The 17657-nt window shown below is 49.5% G+C and overlaps 1 protein-coding gene across 4 annotated transcripts in view; it reads left to right on the forward strand.

Moving 5' to 3' along the window:
• Positions 1 to 17657, forward strand: part of EVPL (envoplakin) — a 74617-nt gene that overhangs the window by 41536 nt on the left and 15424 nt on the right. For 3 of the 4 annotated variants that reach the window (XM_050919211.1, XM_050919212.1, XM_050919213.1), the window contains 9 exons: positions 995 to 1176; positions 1764 to 1942; positions 2811 to 2949; positions 4094 to 4287; positions 5835 to 5985; positions 6835 to 6918; positions 7006 to 7116; positions 9119 to 9211; positions 10266 to 17586. In XM_050919211.1, coding sequence (XP_050775168.1) covers positions 995 to 1176; positions 1764 to 1942; positions 2811 to 2949; positions 4094 to 4287; positions 5835 to 5985; positions 6835 to 6918; positions 7006 to 7116; positions 9119 to 9211; positions 10266 to 13724 — 4592 coding nt within the window. In that variant the 3' untranslated portion in view covers positions 13725 to 17586. Of the gene's footprint in view, positions 1 to 994; positions 1177 to 1763; positions 1943 to 2810; positions 2950 to 4093; positions 4288 to 5834; positions 5986 to 6834; positions 6919 to 7005; positions 7117 to 9118; positions 9212 to 10265; positions 17587 to 17657 lie in introns of those variants that run through there. The other variant, XR_007768723.1, reaches the window with a different exon arrangement.

Consider the following 17657-nt stretch of genomic DNA (forward strand, 5'->3'; position numbering starts at 1 on the left):
TGTCCGGTTATTAATTGCTCTCTAGCGTAATATAAAAACCTACCCCGCAAAGTGAGATCACTGGTCTCATTTTGTTTGACTTTACTGAAACTTGCCGAGTTGGCAAAAGCTAACAATCCAGTGAATGCTGTAGGCTCAGCTTTTAAGCTTGGGTGTCTCAGCAGGATGCCTACCTTTGGGCACTCGTGGGCATGCTGAAGCACAAGTACACATTGGCACGTGGATGCAGTCAGTCTAGTGCTTAGAGGAGAGGACTGGATATTGGGATCTCTGAGTTTTAGTCCTGGTCCTGCCACAGACTCTCTGGGTGGCCCACAGCAAGTCACTTTGCCTCTGTGCTGCTCTTTTAAAATCTCCACACAAGGGAGACGTGTGGCCTCTGCAGCGTCTGCCGAGTGTTTTGAGATCCCTAAGTGCAAAGTGCTGCAGAAGGGCTGAGTCCCGGTACTGAGGCCTTTCATGACCAACCCTCCCCACGCTCTTGCTGTGTCCACATTTGAAAGTTGGCTTCCCCAGCTCTTTTCCATCAGCACACTCCGTCGGCTAACGGCCAGGGCGACTGATGGATCAGAAGGCTGCAGAAGGACGAGTCATGCAGCAAAAAAACAAACATGGTCAACAACTCTCTTACCCAGACAAGTTACTTTGCTGGCCGTGGAGCAGCCCTTTGCGGATCTGAGCCATCAGCCCCCTGCAGCGCTGAGTTTTCTGCATGTAGGAGGCACTGCAAGGTGGAGTGGAAAGCTCTGACCCAGACTCACAGTCCTGGTCTCATAATCTGTGTCCAAACCCACATGATGGATTAAATACAGCGCACCTCACTCCAGCATAATCCATTTGAAGCAGATGCGTACAGGTGGTGTCTCAGTGAAAGGGTAGCTGAGGGCCAAGCAGCTGGGCCTGTATATCAGAGATCCAGGGAGAAAGGTTAAGATACCCAGAGTGTGATGCAGATGGGACAGTGCACCGATTCAATATCAATTTGTCATTCCAGCACCAGTCAGAAGACCCACCGTTGCCCAGGATGACCCCCAAGCTGACCAGCTCCTCTCTAAGTTGAATAAGATTGGCGGGGACTTGGTCCAAGTGGAGAAGGAAGTTTTTAGCCGGGTGAGGTCCCCAGTAAGCCACAGTGCCCCGACTGAGGACCTTAAAAAAAGGATTAAGGACCAGGAGGTGAGAGCTGAGGAGCACAGAGAACGGGTTGATCATGGTAGCTGGCTCCAATAGTTGGAGCAGAATTGAACTGACAGAAAACATGCAGGCGTTAGCCCCTGCGGCTCCAAAGAGAAAAGGAGAGAGCTTTGCTGCTGCTGCTGCAGAGACATCTGCTGGCTTCAGCGCTCAGAAAGAGACCTGCTGAGATGGTTACAGTGCAGGTCTGACTCGGGGAAATACGGGCACTTCCACTGCTGAACCAGTGATGTTCCCTGTACTTTAGGAATGGTCCTTAAGGGAGGTGACCTGAGAAGACAAATCTGCTCTCAGCATAAACCCTGCAGTTCTCTCCCCTCGTTTGGGCTTAGACCTGGTTCAGTGTCTGTTCAGTGCTGATTATGTCTTCTGCTGCAGGTCTTTGCCTGCCCTGGGTGGACTCAAACTGTTGGTTTTCTCCCCTTTCTGGCTATGCTCCACCCTGTGCCATGGATACATGTTCCTAGCCTAGCTCTGCCAAGGCCTCCCGGCAGATCCCGCTGTATCGCATTGGCTTAACACTGAGCTTCTGTGTGTTCAGTGACTGGGAATTTCTGTTGCTGTGTTAGGGAACCACAAAGAAACTTCAGGGCATTGGGGCAGATAAGGAAGCCCTGCAGAAGGAGTGTGAGGCCTTCCTGTCCAAGAAATCCACCAGCACCACCGCCTCTCAGCTCCCCGTGACTCTGAACAACGTCAAGAACAAGTATAATGACGTCAAGATGCTGTCCAGCCTGTATGATGAGAAGTAAGTGGAGACCGTAACCCTAGATTGGTAAGAGCAGAGATGTATGAAACTGCTCAGCGAGGTCTTACAGAGCTCTGCTCACAAATGTGTTGTGTTCTGTCCTGAGCAATTTAGGAGGAACCTCTGATTTGACTCTTCTGTACAAATGCATAAATAAATGGTCTTTGTTTTTAAATCAAAACCATGTGAAATGTTGCACTTTGAATTTGAAATCTTTTTTTTTTTTTTTTTTTTTAACTCAGATGGCCTCATTTTCACTGGAAAAAATGTCCTATTTCCGGGTGGAAAATTCATAAAATATGATGAAATTTTCTGCACAATGGGACCATTTTTGAGTTTCTAATAAAATACAATCCCTCCCCCCCATGTTTATTATTATTTTATCTATATTCCTAGAGGCCCCAAATTAGATGAAAACCACATTGCTCTGAGCACTCTACAGTGACCTGGTAACAATCAGGATACATATTTCTGGTGAACTGGGATTACCACTCGGTTTGAATATGTGCTGGGGCTCAGACGATGTTTCCATTTTGTAAAAACACAGCAAGGTGAATCAGCTTCTGTAGTTTGAAATTTCTCCTAGAACAACCCAATGGGCCGATGGATACACTTGCTGACCTCTCCTAGAGCTCGTTATCCTGTTCTTCTATCTTTAAGGCTGTTTTCAGGAGCCAAATGGGGCTGAGTGTCAAGGGCAGGGTGTGTTTTCAAGGCCAACTTCTTAATGGTCTGCATTGTGCAATAAGCGACAGACGAACCCCCTGCAGCTAGTCAGAAGCCTGGCTCCCGGGCAGACTCTGAGAGATGAGGGGAGTGGTGTGTGTCCTCTGTAGCTAGTCACCTTCCACCATCTCCGCCTCCTCAGAGCCAAGGCTTCCCTGAACCTGGAGAACCAGATAGAGATCACGGACGAGATCATCAGCAGCTTTGAGTCCAAGCTGGCTCAGGACAGCACCATCCCAGCCTCTCCCAATGCCCTGCAGGATCGTGCCAATGAGCTGCAGGTGAGGGAACCTTTGGCTTCTCAACAGCAATGAGAACGATACGGGCATAGTAAGAGATGGGAGTCAGATAACCTGGGCTCTGTTTATCCCATTGTTAGTATGCCTAAGAGACTTGGATGGCCATGCCTCTCCCAGTAGGCCCTGACTCCTTCATCTAGACCAGCATTGCTCAACCTTTTTGGGCTGCTGACCCCTTGTTTGAAGCCAAAAATTTTCACAACCTCTTGGCAATTCTATAGCTGTAAAAGTAAAAAATGGATCAAGGCTAGCAGTGCGAGGCCTGTGTAATTGACCTGCGTGCGTGTGTTTGGGGAAGCTGGCAGTGGCAGAGAATCCTACATTGAAGGGTCAGGGCATGTGGGGAGTGAGATTTTCATTTGCTTTCGGTTGTAACATTTTCAATACCTTACGACTCACTTGATTGCCTTTGGGGACCTCCCGCCCCCAGGGGGTGCAACCCGCCATCCGAGAAACACTGCTCTAAATGAGCTTCCATAGTGTCTGCAGACGAAATCACTTTCACCAGTTCAGAAGCTGCTGTTTATTGGTAGGTGGATAAAATGTTACATCTGTCACAGTCACTGAGCAGCATCTGTAAGAACCGACTCCCACCCCAGAGATCTAAACCACCTATGTTCCTCACCAAACACTCCCCTCATTGATCTGCCCCAGCACCCCCATAGTCAGCTGCTCTTCTGCACACTCCTTCTCCAGCTGTTTCCCAGCCCCAGTCTCTCTGCCCAATAATTAACTCCCCCTTTACTCACCATGACTTTTTTTTTCAATGCCACCGCTAGCTCTCTTGACCCCACCCACGTCAGCCCCTTTCTCTCTTTCCCCGTCTCTCCAACTAATTCCCCAAGTCTTCCCCCAACATCTGTCCCTCCCACGTCACCCTCGCACTCAGCAACATTTGCATTCTACCACCCGTGTGAACCCGCAGTGAATTTTTTCTGTATCAATTTCCCCGTCGCTACTGATGATAAAGATGTTGGGGTGGGAAGAGAAGCTCCCTCCATTCTCTTCTGCCCCACTCAGCCAGTGACTCCCTCTCTGGGACGCCAACAGTCTTACAGGGCCAGGTGTTGGGTAGGCAGCATGAGCGGAACCACTGACACTAATCCAGCATTTTCTTCCTTCCCAGAGGCTGAAGCGGGATCAGGTTGCCCAGCAGGACTGTGTGCTGAAGCTGAACCGCAGCCTCAAGGATGCCGAGCACAGCTGCAGCGCTGTGCAGAACAACTTCCAGGAGTACTGTCCGGATCTCCCCCGGCAGAAGCGGGAGGTCCAGCTCCTCAACGACCGCTACCACGCTGTGGCCGACCAGCTGGATCACCGGTGAGCAGCACAGCCTCCTTTACGTGGGATCGCGATGGAGGCTGGGATTTGGGGTGGGACAGCCAGGAGAGAACTGGGTCCGTCCGCCAAACCCAAATTTACCTGAGTCATTTGAGTTGAAGGGCCAGCTTTAGGATTTGAGACCCTCTGGGGATATCTTCTAGACTCCTCTTTGTCCCAGGACCCCAGACCAGTTCCCCCAGGCCAGTGTAGCTAGGGATCCAGTGTGCCTAGCTGTGGCATGCTGTGCAGCAATCTTATGTACAGCATAGGCTTTGCCTCTGTGGTGCGACAACTGGGACGAGCGCTGTTTGCTCCTGCCCTCCCCTCTCCCAGTTGCCACTTGCCCCTGTAGATGTGCAGGTAACTGCAGAGTTAACCCAGCAGGAAGGGCAATCTGTCTCCTGACTTTAAAACTTCCCCTCTCCATAATTCAGTCTGTCGTGTCCTCATTGTTCACAGACAGGTTGCAGGGCTGCTACGAACAGGTCACGCTCCTTTCCCAGATATGGGCTGGTTACAGAGCTTCCCTTTTATAGAGCAGGGGTGGCCAGATGTGGCTCTTTTACCGTTAAAGTGCAGCTTGCAAGTCCCCTTTATCCCCCTATTCTCAACCTACCAGACTGGCGGGGGAGGGAGTGAGCTCAGGACCTCTGCCTTGCAGTGGGGTGGTGGAGAAGGGGATCAGGGGCTTGGGGCTCAGCACATATTGTAAGGGACCACTCAAGTCAGAGTGGCCTTGAGGACAAAAAGAGGACAAAAAGAAGGGGTTAGTGGGTCAGAGACTGTTGTAATTAACCATAAATCCAGTGTCTCTGTTCAGCCATGATTTTTAGTGTCTAGCAGGGCAATGAATTTAAGCTCCTTCGCTCATCTTTTTAAATGAAACCAGACAGTCACTATGCTCCCAAATGAACTCAGAGGAAAATGATAAAAGACAAAAGACCCTGTCACCTGTGGGTGAACACCTTTCGCAAAGCAATCTCCCTCCATTGGTCCTCATTCTCAAAGGAAACCTGCACAACACTTAGAATATGTGCTAAACAATCTGTTCTCCCCTTGCATTCTGCTGTGAGGCTGGGCGGACCTTTCCCAGCCCCGAAGACAAGCTCTGTGTGTCTCTCTCCCCAGTAAAATGTATTTCCTCCCCCTTCTTGTCTCTCAGGTAAGGTATGTCGGCACCTAGGGTTGAACATGATAAATACAATTTAGCATTCATTACACACTCTACTAGAGAGAACTGTGCTCCCAGCCAAGCCTTCCTGCTTACTATAACCACCCCTTTAATTACCCTGGTTTTCATCTGGTGACATTCCCAGTGTCCCTTTAGTAATTTGCACATGAGAATCATAGAATATCAGGGTTGGAAGGGACCTCAGGAGGTCATCTAGTCCAACCCCCTGCTCAAAGGAGGACCAATCCCCAGACAGATTTTTACCCCAGTTCCCTAATTGGCCCCCTCAAGGACTGAATTCACAACCCTGGGTTTAGCAGGCCAATGCTCAAACCACTGAGCTATCTCTCCCCCTGCTCCCTCACCTATCCAGGGAGAAGACCCTCCAGAACACCAACCTCACTTATCAGCAGTTCCAAAACTCCAACGAGAACATGATGTTCTGGATGAACAACCTGCCCAAGCACCAGGTCAAGACCACGGATGGGCCAAGCCAGATCAATTACAAGCTGCAGGCACAGAAGGTGAGCCTCCTGCCAGGCCTCCGGGGGGGCACAGATGTGGGGAGGGGAAAGAAGTGTCCCTGGTTTCACCTGGAACCTACGTGGAGTGGAAACTGCCGCTCTGCTTCTCTTCCCCTGTTTCACCTGCGGCAGTGAAGTGACTAGCGCAGAAAAAGCAGGACCTTGCCTGATGCAGAGGGCAGCTTGCAACAAGTGGAGAGCAGGATAGAGAATGTGGGGGGCCAGATCCTGCATCTATGAGCATGCTGCTGCATGGCCTTCAAAGCCCAGGTGGCCCTCATGGAGCACCTCCTGCCAGCTGCCCCTTCCCATTCATACTGGGAATTGGCTGCTAATCTCTGTAGCTGCCAACATCCTCGAATGACACAGTACTATGCTGGGGAGAGAGGTGGCCTCTCAAATGAGACTCTCTGAGCAAACACCAAGAGCCGGTAGGCAGTCGCCCCTCCATGACGTACCTGAGCTCTATCAGTCAAGGGGAAAAGAGTCCAGGTGGCTCCAGGATTCTGATCTCTTATCGAGGCACACAAGGCCAATGCTCAGTCACCTCCATGATTTGACATAACCACCCCCATCCCCATAGCTTGGAGCCCCACAGATTCCATTGCTGAGAGATGGGTCAGCTTGTGCCATTAACCAGACAGAAATGCCAGACTGCAGCTGTGTCATGCTCTCTTTGCCGAGAGCATTTCCCCATCCCCTTGGTGGCGTCTTTGTTCCCTTCTGATGGGAACCCCTGGAGAAGCAGCTTCTTTCCCTCCCTGACTGCCTTTTGTTTGATAGCATCCAGTGCTTACTAAGAGCTTTGTTGAGATGCAAGTACTCAGGTCCTGTCTCCTTCTCCCGTAGAGGCTGGTGGAGGAAATCCAGGGCAAGGAGGCTGAGAAGAACGCCGTGGTCAAACTATCCCAGACCGTGCAGTCTGCTCTCAACGTATGTTTGGGTTTTTCCATGTGGTGCTGCCATCTCGTCTTCCCCAGCAGAGACCCAATCTGACCTCTTTGTCTTCACTTGTAATAGGCCTATGAGCTTCAGGCAGGCAAATACTGCTCTTCTCTGGACCCCACCCTGAGTGCTTCCGCTGCCAAAAGACTGCGCGTCACCCCACTGCAAGAGAGCATCCAGGCCCAGGTGAGACCTTTAGACAAAGGCCTGGTGCCATATTGAGACCTGGTGTTAGGAGATGCAGTTTCATGGACCTCCATGTGGTTTCACCTGCTTACACCTTGTCTGAAATCAACCTGCAGTTTCTCCTCTTTCCTTGGGGAGGTATTGATTGTTCCTCCAATTTCCCACTCTCCCCCCACTTCTGACTGCAGCCACTGATAGGGTTGCCAGGTATCTGATTTTCTACTGGAACGCCCTGTCGAAAAGGGATCTTGGCAGCTCCGGTCAGCACCACTGACCGAGCCATTAAAAGTCCAGTTGGCGGCGCAGTGGGGCTAAAGGCAGGCTCCATGCCTCCCAGAAGCAGCGGCATGTCCCCCGTCCGGCTCCTACACAGGCAGCCAGGAGGCTCTGCACTCTGCCACTGCCCCAAGCGACGGTTCCACAGCTCCCACTGGCCGGGAACCACAGCCAACAGGAGCTGCAGGGGTGGTGCCTGTGGACAGGGCAGCACACAGAGTTGCCTGGCCACACCTCCATGTAGGAGTCGGAAGGAGAACATGCCACTGCTTCTGGGAGCCGCCTGAGGTAAGCGCCACCTGGAATCTGCACCCCTGGTCCACTCCCACACCCCAACTCCCTGTCCCAGCCCTGATTCCCCCTCGGTCCCAGCCTCATCCCCAGTCCCATGCCGGAGCCCATGCACACACCCCATGCCCCAATCCACTGCCCCAGCTCTGATCCCACTCCCATACTCCAAACCCCTCATTTCTGGCCCCATTCCAGAGTCCACACTCCAAGCTAGAGCCCTCACCCCCTCCCACAGCCCAATCCTCTGAGCCAGCCCGGTGAAAATGAGTGAGTGAGGGTGGGGAGAGTGAGTGACAGAGGGAGAGAGGATGGAATGAGTGGGGCCTCAGCGGGGGTGGGGCCTCAGAGGAGGGGCAAGGCAAGGTGCGGGGCAAGGGTGTTCGGTTTTGTGGGAGTAGAAAGTTGGCAACCCTACAGTGATTGTCTTACTCCTGAAGCACAAGCAGTGCCGCTGGTCTATCTGATTCTAATAGCACTGGACAAAGCAGTATATGAAATATCAGAATAGAGATAATTACTTTGCCTGGGTATTGCTGATGATGTCTACTTACCGTACGTTCAGTGAAGCTACGTGGTAAAAGGACAGGGATGTTGGGTTGCATGGACCATTTGCTGCTGCTAGAATAGCTGATGCTCTCATGCGAACAGTTTTTTTTTCCTGGCTTGCACCAGTGCAGCATTGCTGTAGTTTACACTTGCACGACATCAAGAACTACAAATCAGAACGATTGAGCCCTTTTTCTAGGGCTTGGCAAATGATTTGGCAAGTGAATCCAAACCACATTCATGTAGATGTGTATGGGTCCACAAAGAAAAATCCCAACCTCTTCTTCTGAGTGGGCTCAGAGCAGCTCCTCAGACCATCCACCCAGCGCTAGAGCAGCCTCTGGCATGAATGAAAAGTAACCGTTCACTTTTTGGGGTTCTGAATATTGCTGCTGAGGGCTGCATTTGTCTTCCAGTTCCAAGCTTTTGGCTTGAGCATGTCCAGGCTGCTATATATGGGTTCAGCTGGTGCTTGCATGTTAATATGCCTGGCACCTGCCAAGAATGTTACTTGGGCACACCGTGACCACTAAGTGTTACTGCCTTGTAGCTGGCCATATGGGAGAATATCATGTAGGACTGGACTTGGACTGTGAGACAGACTTGGGACTCCCATGTTGTATTCCCAGTTCTGCCACTGACTTGCTGCATGACCCGGGGCTAGTCTCTTAACCACCCCATGGCCCGGTTGCAGCCATAAAATCAGGGGTGATGATAACAGAGGTATCGGATAGCTCAGTTAAAGGCTGTAAAGTGATTTGAGAGCCTCACGTTACAACTACTGCACAGAGGATGCGTCGGGCTGGAGGGTGGAGAGGCAGGAGGAACACAGTATGTCTAAGCCAAGTCACTGGTGACTCCCCAAATCATTCTTGCTGTTTCTGTTTAGGAGAATGAAGTGACAAAACTCTACACGGAGACCGCAGCAGAAAACAAGGAGCAGCTCAGCCGGCTGGAGTTTGCCAAGAAGGTGGTAGAGAAGGTACCTGCAAACTGTTTTAACCCTTTTTTATAGTGAACATGCCCTACCTGCAAGGCGGGAAAGAAGTAATTTATCAGTGTGATGCAGCAGAATTGTTCAGGGTCCTGCCTCAAACTGTGATCTCACCAGATTTCAAAGTCAAGCAGGGTTCGGACGTGGATGGAAACCTCTGGGGGAGAGGAGGTGGAGGACTCGTTGTGCTAGAGGCAGTTGTGCTAGAGGCAGTAGTCCTAGTGAACCAGTAGATGGCACCGTTCCCACCAAGTCAGCAGGGAACTCTGCCTCAGCATGGCACGTGGGGCATTGCACTGCTGACCAAAGACGCCATCTTTCCAGTGAGATACAAAACCGAGGACCTGCCCATGTGTGGCCACTGAATGTATTAACAAATGTTTGTTTTCAATGGGAAAAAAGGGATCCAGAATTCAGATTATTAACTAGTGTCCACAGCTCTGTCTAACCAATGCTTAGATACTAGGAATTTCGGAGAGAGACCCACCCAACAGCCTGTATCAGCATGGCAGGAATTTAGCATTTCCTCTTGCTGGACAACCCTAAAGATACACACAGGGCCAGCTCTAGACATCAGCGTTCCAAGCATGTGCTTGGGGTGGCACTTTTCAAGGGGCGGCACTTCGGCGGCCGTTTTTGGGCGGGGGTTTCGCTCCGAAGGCGGCACTCCGCACTCCAGCCTTTTTTTTTTTTCCTTTTTTTTTTTTTTGCTTGGGGCAGCAAAAAGCCTGGAGCCGGCCCTGGATACAAATATCCGAAATATCATACTAGTTTATGACTCCAATATAGCTTGTTTCACTTGGGAGAACAGTACCCCAACCACATCCATTTTTGCTGATTGCGTGTAATCAAAGGCTAAGTGATTCTTGTCAGTTAGAACCTAGAGTTCTATACCAGTTTTGCCTGCTATCACCTCTTCCCGTTCTTCAGCTGGCCAGCATTGTAAGACTTTAGGATTCAGAGAAAAGGCCACCAAGGCCATGCTCTAAGAGTGAAATTAACTCCTTATCTTTCTAATGAACTTCTTGCTTTCTCCTTGCAGAAGGAAGTAAAAGAGGAGATGCAGGCAGAACATGAGCAAATGCAACAGTCAGAAAATCTGGCTCAGTCAACAAGAGAATCAAAGGCACTGAAACTGCAGCTGGAGGAAGAAAGGAACAAAGTGGCCAAGGTTCAGCAAGAGCTGGAGGAACACAGAAACAGGCTTCTGCTGCTGAAGACTCAAAGGCCCATTGAAAGAGTGGAAGAAAAGGAGGTGGTTGAATACTACAGAGACCCAAAACTGGAGAGCGACTTGGCTAAGATGACGCATCAGATTAAGGATGAGAGCAGAAAAAGGGACAGCTTGCAGGCAGATATCGAAATGATGAACAAGAAGCTCATCCAGATGGAGAAAGAGAGGAAGGTGGTTGAGACCCAGCTGCTTACCAAAGAGGTCACTAAAATCGAGAGGGATCCAAACCTAGATAACCAAGCAGCTAGCCTCCGTGCGGAAATCAAGCATCTCAGAGAACAGAGCTCCACTGCTTCCTCTGAACTTGAACGGCTCAGGAAAGAGTTGTACATTCTGGAGCAGAAGCAGCCCAACGTCCGAGAGAAAGTGGTAGTGAAAGAGTTGATCAAGCTGGAAAAAGACCCGGAGATGCTGAAGGCCGTCAGGACTTTGCAGATGGAAATTGACAAAGAAACCTTCAACAGGAAATCTGTGGAGGACATGACAATCAAACTGAACAGTAGGATCGAGGAGCTGGAAAGGCTGATTGAAGTAGCAGAACCCAAAATCATTGTCAAGGAGGTGAAGAAGGTGGAACAGGACCCAGAGCTGCTGAAAGAGTCTTCCAAGCTTAGAACTCTCATCGAAGAAGAGAAGAAGAAGAACCTGATGTTAACAGGAGAGCTGGCAGAGCTGCAAAGCAAATACATCATTGCAGAGAGGCAAAAACCAAAGGTAGAAGTTAAAGAAAGAGTCAATGAGATTTTTGTGGTAGATCCAGAGACAGAGAAGGAAATTACTCGCCTGAAGAAGGAGCTCCAAGAAGTTACTAGTAAAAGGACAAAGATTGAGAAGGAGGTGGAAGAAGCCTTGTCTGAGCTGAACATCCTCAGGTCTCAGAAACCAACTGTGGAGTATAAGGAGGTGATCCAGGAAGTGGTGAAACTTGAGAAGAGCCCAGAGATTCTTAGAGAAATCGACAGGCTGAAGGAACAGCTCAATGAGTTGGTGAACACAAATGGCAGGTCCCAGGAGCAGCTTATCCGGCTGCAGGGTGAAAGGGATGAATGGAAAAGGGAAAGGTCCAAGGTTGAAACCAAGCTGGTCAACAAGGAAATTGTCCGATATGAGAATGACCCACTCTTGGAAAAAGAAGCTGATCGCCTCCGCCAAGAGGTGCGCAATGTGTCTCAAAAGAGGAGAGCAGCTGAGGACACCATCTATGACCTGCAGAACAAGTACATGCTGCTGGAGAGGAGGAAGCCTGAAGAAAAGGTGGTGGTCCAGGAGGTGGTTCTCACCCAAAAGGATCCAAAGCTCAGGGATGAGCACAACAGGCTGAGCCGGAGTTTGGACGAGGAAGTGAGTAACAGGCGTCGTGTAGAACGTGAGGTACAGCAGCTTCGATCTGTGGTGGAAGAGAAAGAGAAGCTGCTTAACTTCCAGGAAGATCGAAACAAGAGGCTTGCGTTGGAAAAGGAGCTGCGTCAAATAACCATGAGAATAAAGGAAATAGAGGAAAGCCCTGCACCAGTGCAAGAGAAGATCATCATGGAAGAAGTGGTCAAGTTAGAGAAGGATCCAGGGCTCGAGCAGGCTGCTAGTGGACTGCGTCTGGAGCTGGAAAATGAAAAGATGCAGGTTCTGAACCTGCAGAGGGAGTGCAAGAACCTGCAGGTCCAGATTGACATCCTGCAGAAAACAAAATCGCAGGAGAAGATCATCTACAAGGAGGTTATCAGAGTGGAGAAAGACAGAGTGCTAGAGAATGAACGTGCACGGATCTGGGAGCTGCTGAGCAGAGAGAGAACTGCCCGGCAAAATGCAGAAGAGGACATACGACGACTCAAGGAGAAAATAGAGAGAGCTGAAGGCATGAAAAGGACCTGGTCCCGTGAGGAGGCTGATCTCCAGAAAGCACGAAACCTGGCAATCCAAGAGAGAGCCAACCTGGAGAGTGAGCTCAGGGAGCTGGAAAGGCAGAAGCAGCAGAAAGTCCTTGTCCTCCGAGAGGAGTCCAAACTCCTCAGCCAAAAAACAGAGAATGACAGGCAAAAAAAGATGCAGCGTGAGCAAGAACTGTCCTTCCTGGAGGCAGCTATCCTAAGGGAGAAGGACCAGATCTACGAAAAAGAGAGGTCCATCCGGGAACTCCAGTCTGGGGTCAACCGGGAAGAAAAGAGCCACGAGACTGAGATGAGAGAGACTAATCTCTCTACTAAAATCTCCATTTTGGACCCTAAGACGGGGAAGGATATGTCTCCTTATGAGGCCTACAAAAGAGGAATCATAGACAGAAACCAATACATCCAGCTGCAAGAACTAGAGTGCGACTGGGAGGAAATCACTACCTTGGGCCCCAATGGGGATATTTCTGTCCTGCTCGACAGGAAGAGTGGGAAACAGTACTCCATCGAGGATGCCCTGAAGTTTAGGAAGATTACGAAAGAGGAGTACCAGCTGTACAGGGATGGCAAGATTCCAATCTCAGAGTTTGCTCTGTTGGTAGCAGGGGAATCCAAGCCTCCCTCCTCTTTGTCCATTGGCTCCATAATCTCTAAGTCTCCACTTCCATCTCCGACGATGCAGCAGCAGACCCAAAGCTTCTTTCCTCCGAGCTTGCAGAAAAGCTTCTGCGATGACAGCTTCCCCATTGCCGGAGTGTTCGACACTGCCACCGACACCAAGTGCAACCTAAGAACCGCTGTCATCAAAAAGATGGTGGATCCCATGACCGCTCAAAAGCTGCTGGAGGCCCAGGCTGCAACTGGGGGCATCGTAGATCTCATCACGCGGGACCGGTATTCTGTCCACAAAGCCATAGACAGAGGGCTGATCGATAACACCTATATGCAGAGGCTGCTGAATGCCCAGAAAGCTTTCACAGGTGTAGAGGACCCTGTGACCAAGAGGAGGCTGTCTGTTGGGGAGGCAGTTCAGAAAGGATGGATGACCAAGGACAGTGCCTTCCCCTACCTACAGGTCCAACACCTGACCGGGGGGCTCATTGATCCCAAGAAAACCGGTCGCATCTCAGTGTTGGAAGCAGCCCAGACAGGCATGATTAGCGACGACCTGGCTAAGATGCTCCAGGATGAGCCCAACTATGAGAAGGATCTTGTTGACCCAGTCACCAAGGAAAAGATGAATTACAAAGAAGCCATGACTCGTTGCCGGAAAGATCCTCTGAGTGGCCTGCTGCTACTCCCAGCCACCTCCGAGGGATTTCAGTCTCATCGGCTCTCTCATGAGCGCTATTCTCCCATGTTGTCACGATTCAGGCACTAAAACAAGCTCCATGTTCCCTCCAATTCCATCAGGATATTAAGCCACAGTGATACTCACAGATGCAGACTGCCTAGCATTTCTGGCTGCGTACTATTCTAGTGAGCTAATCTTGCTTCCCCATAATGGGGCAACAGAGGAAGATAAGGCATTCATTGGGGTGAAAGGGTTCTAGCATGGGTGTCTGCAGGAGCAGCGCCAGGGTTTTTGGCACCCTAGGCGGGGGTCCTTCCGTGCTCCTGGTCGTTGGCGGCAATTCTGTAGTGGGGAGGGGGGTCCTTCTGCGCTCTCGGTCTCCGGGGCACTTCGGCGGCAGGTCCCGGAGCGAGTGAAGGACCTGCCACAAAATTGCCGCTGATGACCTAGAGCGCGGAAGGACCCCCCCGCCGCCGCATTGCCGCCCTCCCAAATCCTGGCGTCCTAGGTGACTGCCTAGGTCGCCTAAATGGAAGAGCCGGCCCTGAGTGTCTGTGCCTGGTTTGGACAGTAAAGGGGATTTTGTTTCAACAAATATGCTTGAGGTAGTTTAAACTGTGTGACTTCCTGACACCTTGAAGTGCGGGGAGGCTGTCAAGGGGCAATGTGCCTCTAAGTTTGTTCATTCTTATGCATGCAATAAAACTAGAAGGTGTCTCTCCACTGCTGTATTATTCTTGAAAATGGAGGATGTCCCCACCCACCCTTCAGTGTAGGTCTAAACATGCCCTGTCTTAAGCACCAGGGCCCAGATCCTCAAAGGTATGTGGGCATCCAACTCCCTTGGGCATTTAGGTGTCTGATACCTTTGAGGAGCTGGCCCTATAGACCGTAACACTCTAGACCCAGCGTAATGTTTCCAGAAGTGGCTACGTAAATTAGACAAGGAGGAGTGAACGTCAACGGGACTTGGGCCAAGTGCCTTTTTACAATGCTCAGCCCCTGCTGAAAGGAAAGGATCACTTCTTCTGCATTTGATTCAGAATCAAAGCAAAGTGCTTGTACCTTGTCCTAATGGGTGCGGGAGACTGCCAGGGTTTCTAGGAGATGGCAATATGGCCGGGGGATTGATCATTCTTAGCTAAGATCCTTCTCTTCATCCCCCACCACTCATGCACAGGCTCTCCCTGGGGATGGTATTGTATCTAGTTCTTACAAAAATAATTTGAAACAATCAACTAATTTCAACTAATGGAAACTGCAGATCATTCTGCCTTTTCCAAAGGCCAGGCAACAGCTGGATGGGAGGAAATGTGGCCTACCACACAGAACGAGGGCCTGCAAGCCAGGTGAAGAGCTGCTGATGTGCCCACAGAATGCCATTAATGCATGTTTTAAACTTCTCTAATCAGCTGTGGGTTGGAATCAGATGCTTGTCGGTACTCACAGGTTTTACTAATGATTTCCTGTGATGGTTGCCTGGGTCTTATGAACAGGGGGCAGACAGACAGTCAGTTCATGAACTAAGGCAGTTTATTGGTACACCAAAGAAAACAAGATGTACACTAGAATCTCTGTGTTACTAACCTTACATGCTTTCAGTCAGGTTCCTGGTCTAGTGCCTGTCAGCACTAGCGCCCACAAGCTCCTGTTCTAACCTGCAGCAGCTCACTGGCTTTTATAGCCTTGCAGATTCCCAGCAGTCTTGTAGCCAGCCAATCACAGAGTAGCTCTCTCTCTAACGCTGCCTCAGGTAGCCTCCTTCTGTCTTCCAGCAGCTTATAACAACTCTAGGGTATTTCTCCAGGGTTTGCAACTCATGAAGCTATGGTTTTCCTCTGCAGATAGTGCAACTGTACTGAAACTTCTGAGCTTTCCTAGACAGGTGAGTCAACTTTCCTTTTAGTTAATCTGTTGGAAAGGGCTAAAAAAAACCTGCAGCACCCTTCACCCCATGCTGCTCCCTTTCCCAGCTCACTAAGGGGACATGATACTGCTTTAAAAATGTTAAATAATTGCTCCTTGGTGCTGAGGAAGGTTTGGGGAATACAGTGTAATTAAATGTTTTTGAGTTTTGTAACTTAAGTGCTCTGTAAAACTGTCCCTCTGATTTACTGTCAGAATAGGATGGGGAAACTGGGTTGGAGGCAGCAAGCTGGTGAAGCAGTCTCTGGTGTACCTGTTCAGCTTGCAGTCCCCCTAGAAGGCCTAGGTATGAATCGCATTACTGACTCCAGTGCACTTTCCTGACCCAAAGATGCTCAGAATTGGCAATGAACAGTTCATTGACCACCCCTCACAGTCCTGGAATTTCAGCAGTGAGCATCACACCAATATTTCAATCTGTTCCATGGGGCCAGGAGTTCCCTCCAGCTGAAGATTTGGCAACAAAGTCTGAACTGGCCCAGGAATGAATATCTTATTTAGCAGATTTTGCCTCTTTTCTTTCTCATGGAATTTCCGTGAGCAGGCCATGGGTTTCTCAGATTTGCTATTCAGAGGGTAATGGACACACATTGTTACTCTAGGAATTGGTCATACATGTTTGAAATTCAAGTTGTGTTGCTTGATTGGGATGGGTCAGATAAGTCACATGGTATTGTCCCACCTCCAGGATTGGATGAGAACACAGGTACTACTCCCCATGTACTGCTTAAAAACAAACCCCGCATTGTCCAATCAAATTGATTTAAAAATTGGAATAAATAGCTGTAGAGTTCTTTTGGCATGATTCATCTATATCTAAGAAATACTTTGCCTCTCCAAGTGCTTAGCACTTAGAATATAAAATGTCACTAAAATACAACCTTGCACCAACTATTTTTGCAACAGTCTTAGCTGCTGCTTTCCTAAGAGAACAGCATTGAGGTCAGGGGTGCTGGAACAATGTGTATAGTGGGGGTGCTGAGAGCCACTGAACCAAACTGTAAACCCTGTATATGATGGAAACCACTTCAAGCGAAGGGTGCTAGTTCCAACCCCTATGAATGAGGATTCAGCAGTTTGCTCATTCCTAAGGAATGAGCAAATCTGAAAGTAATCCTTGACTGTGGCCAGCCTAACTCTCCTAAGGCAGCTGTTCCATGAGGTCTTTTGACAATGCGTTGTTTTATTTGCAGTGTTGCAGCGATGTTGGTCCCAGGACATTGCAGAAACAAAGTGGGTTAGGCAATATCTTTTATTGCACCAACTTCTGCTAGGCTACTAAAAGATATTACCTCACCTACCTGCTCGCTCTGGGATTTTTAAAATCCAGTGATAGGAATGAGAGGGTTTAGATATCCCTCCTAGCCTCCAAATCTGCACTGTAGGTACAAGATGGATTGGTACGGGGAAAGAAAGGGCCAATGGTTTAGTGTTACACAGCTTTGTGACTGCAATTACCTTCAACAGCTGGAGAAAGACAACATCCCTCCCGCCCCCCCCCCCCCGAGTAATGCTGAAAGAGGCATAGGAATATCTGTTATGAATCAGAAATATTGCAAAAGAGAGTACAACATTGTACCCAGCTGGAATGCTGAGCCGCTGGTTCAGCATTACACTGCTACTTGACCATAGTTCCCTTCAACAGCTGGAGAAAGATGATATAGACCCCCCCAGAGTAATGCAGTTTAATTCATTTATCAGAGTCTCTGCAGCCCCCTTTTTAAGGCAGGTGGGAAAACAAAATATGGAACAAAGTAACTCATCTGTCTTCAGAGTATTTCAGAAAATAAAACAAACTCAAACAAAGCTTTTGTTTGAAAGAAACTCAGTTTCTCCCTGCAGTAGGGATATCTTTATGTTCTCTGCCCATTCTTCTACAAAACACTATCTGATGTCTCAGCATCTGACAGTTCTGACCTGATGAAAGAGACAAAGGGAAAAGAGGAGGCCTGTAATAAAGAAATGGACCAGCTGGATAGGCTGGTGCTGTGAACACAGGTCGAGGTTTTGGCATACATGAGAGATTGTCAGATTCCATCACTACCCCAGTCCAGGGGGTGGCTAAACAACTGAGCAGCCTATAACAAACAACCA

This window comes from Gopherus flavomarginatus, chromosome 12 (assembly GCF_025201925.1).
Source record: "Gopherus flavomarginatus isolate rGopFla2 chromosome 12, rGopFla2.mat.asm, whole genome shotgun sequence".
In the NCBI taxonomy this organism is placed as follows: Eukaryota; Metazoa; Chordata; order Testudines; family Testudinidae; genus Gopherus; species Gopherus flavomarginatus.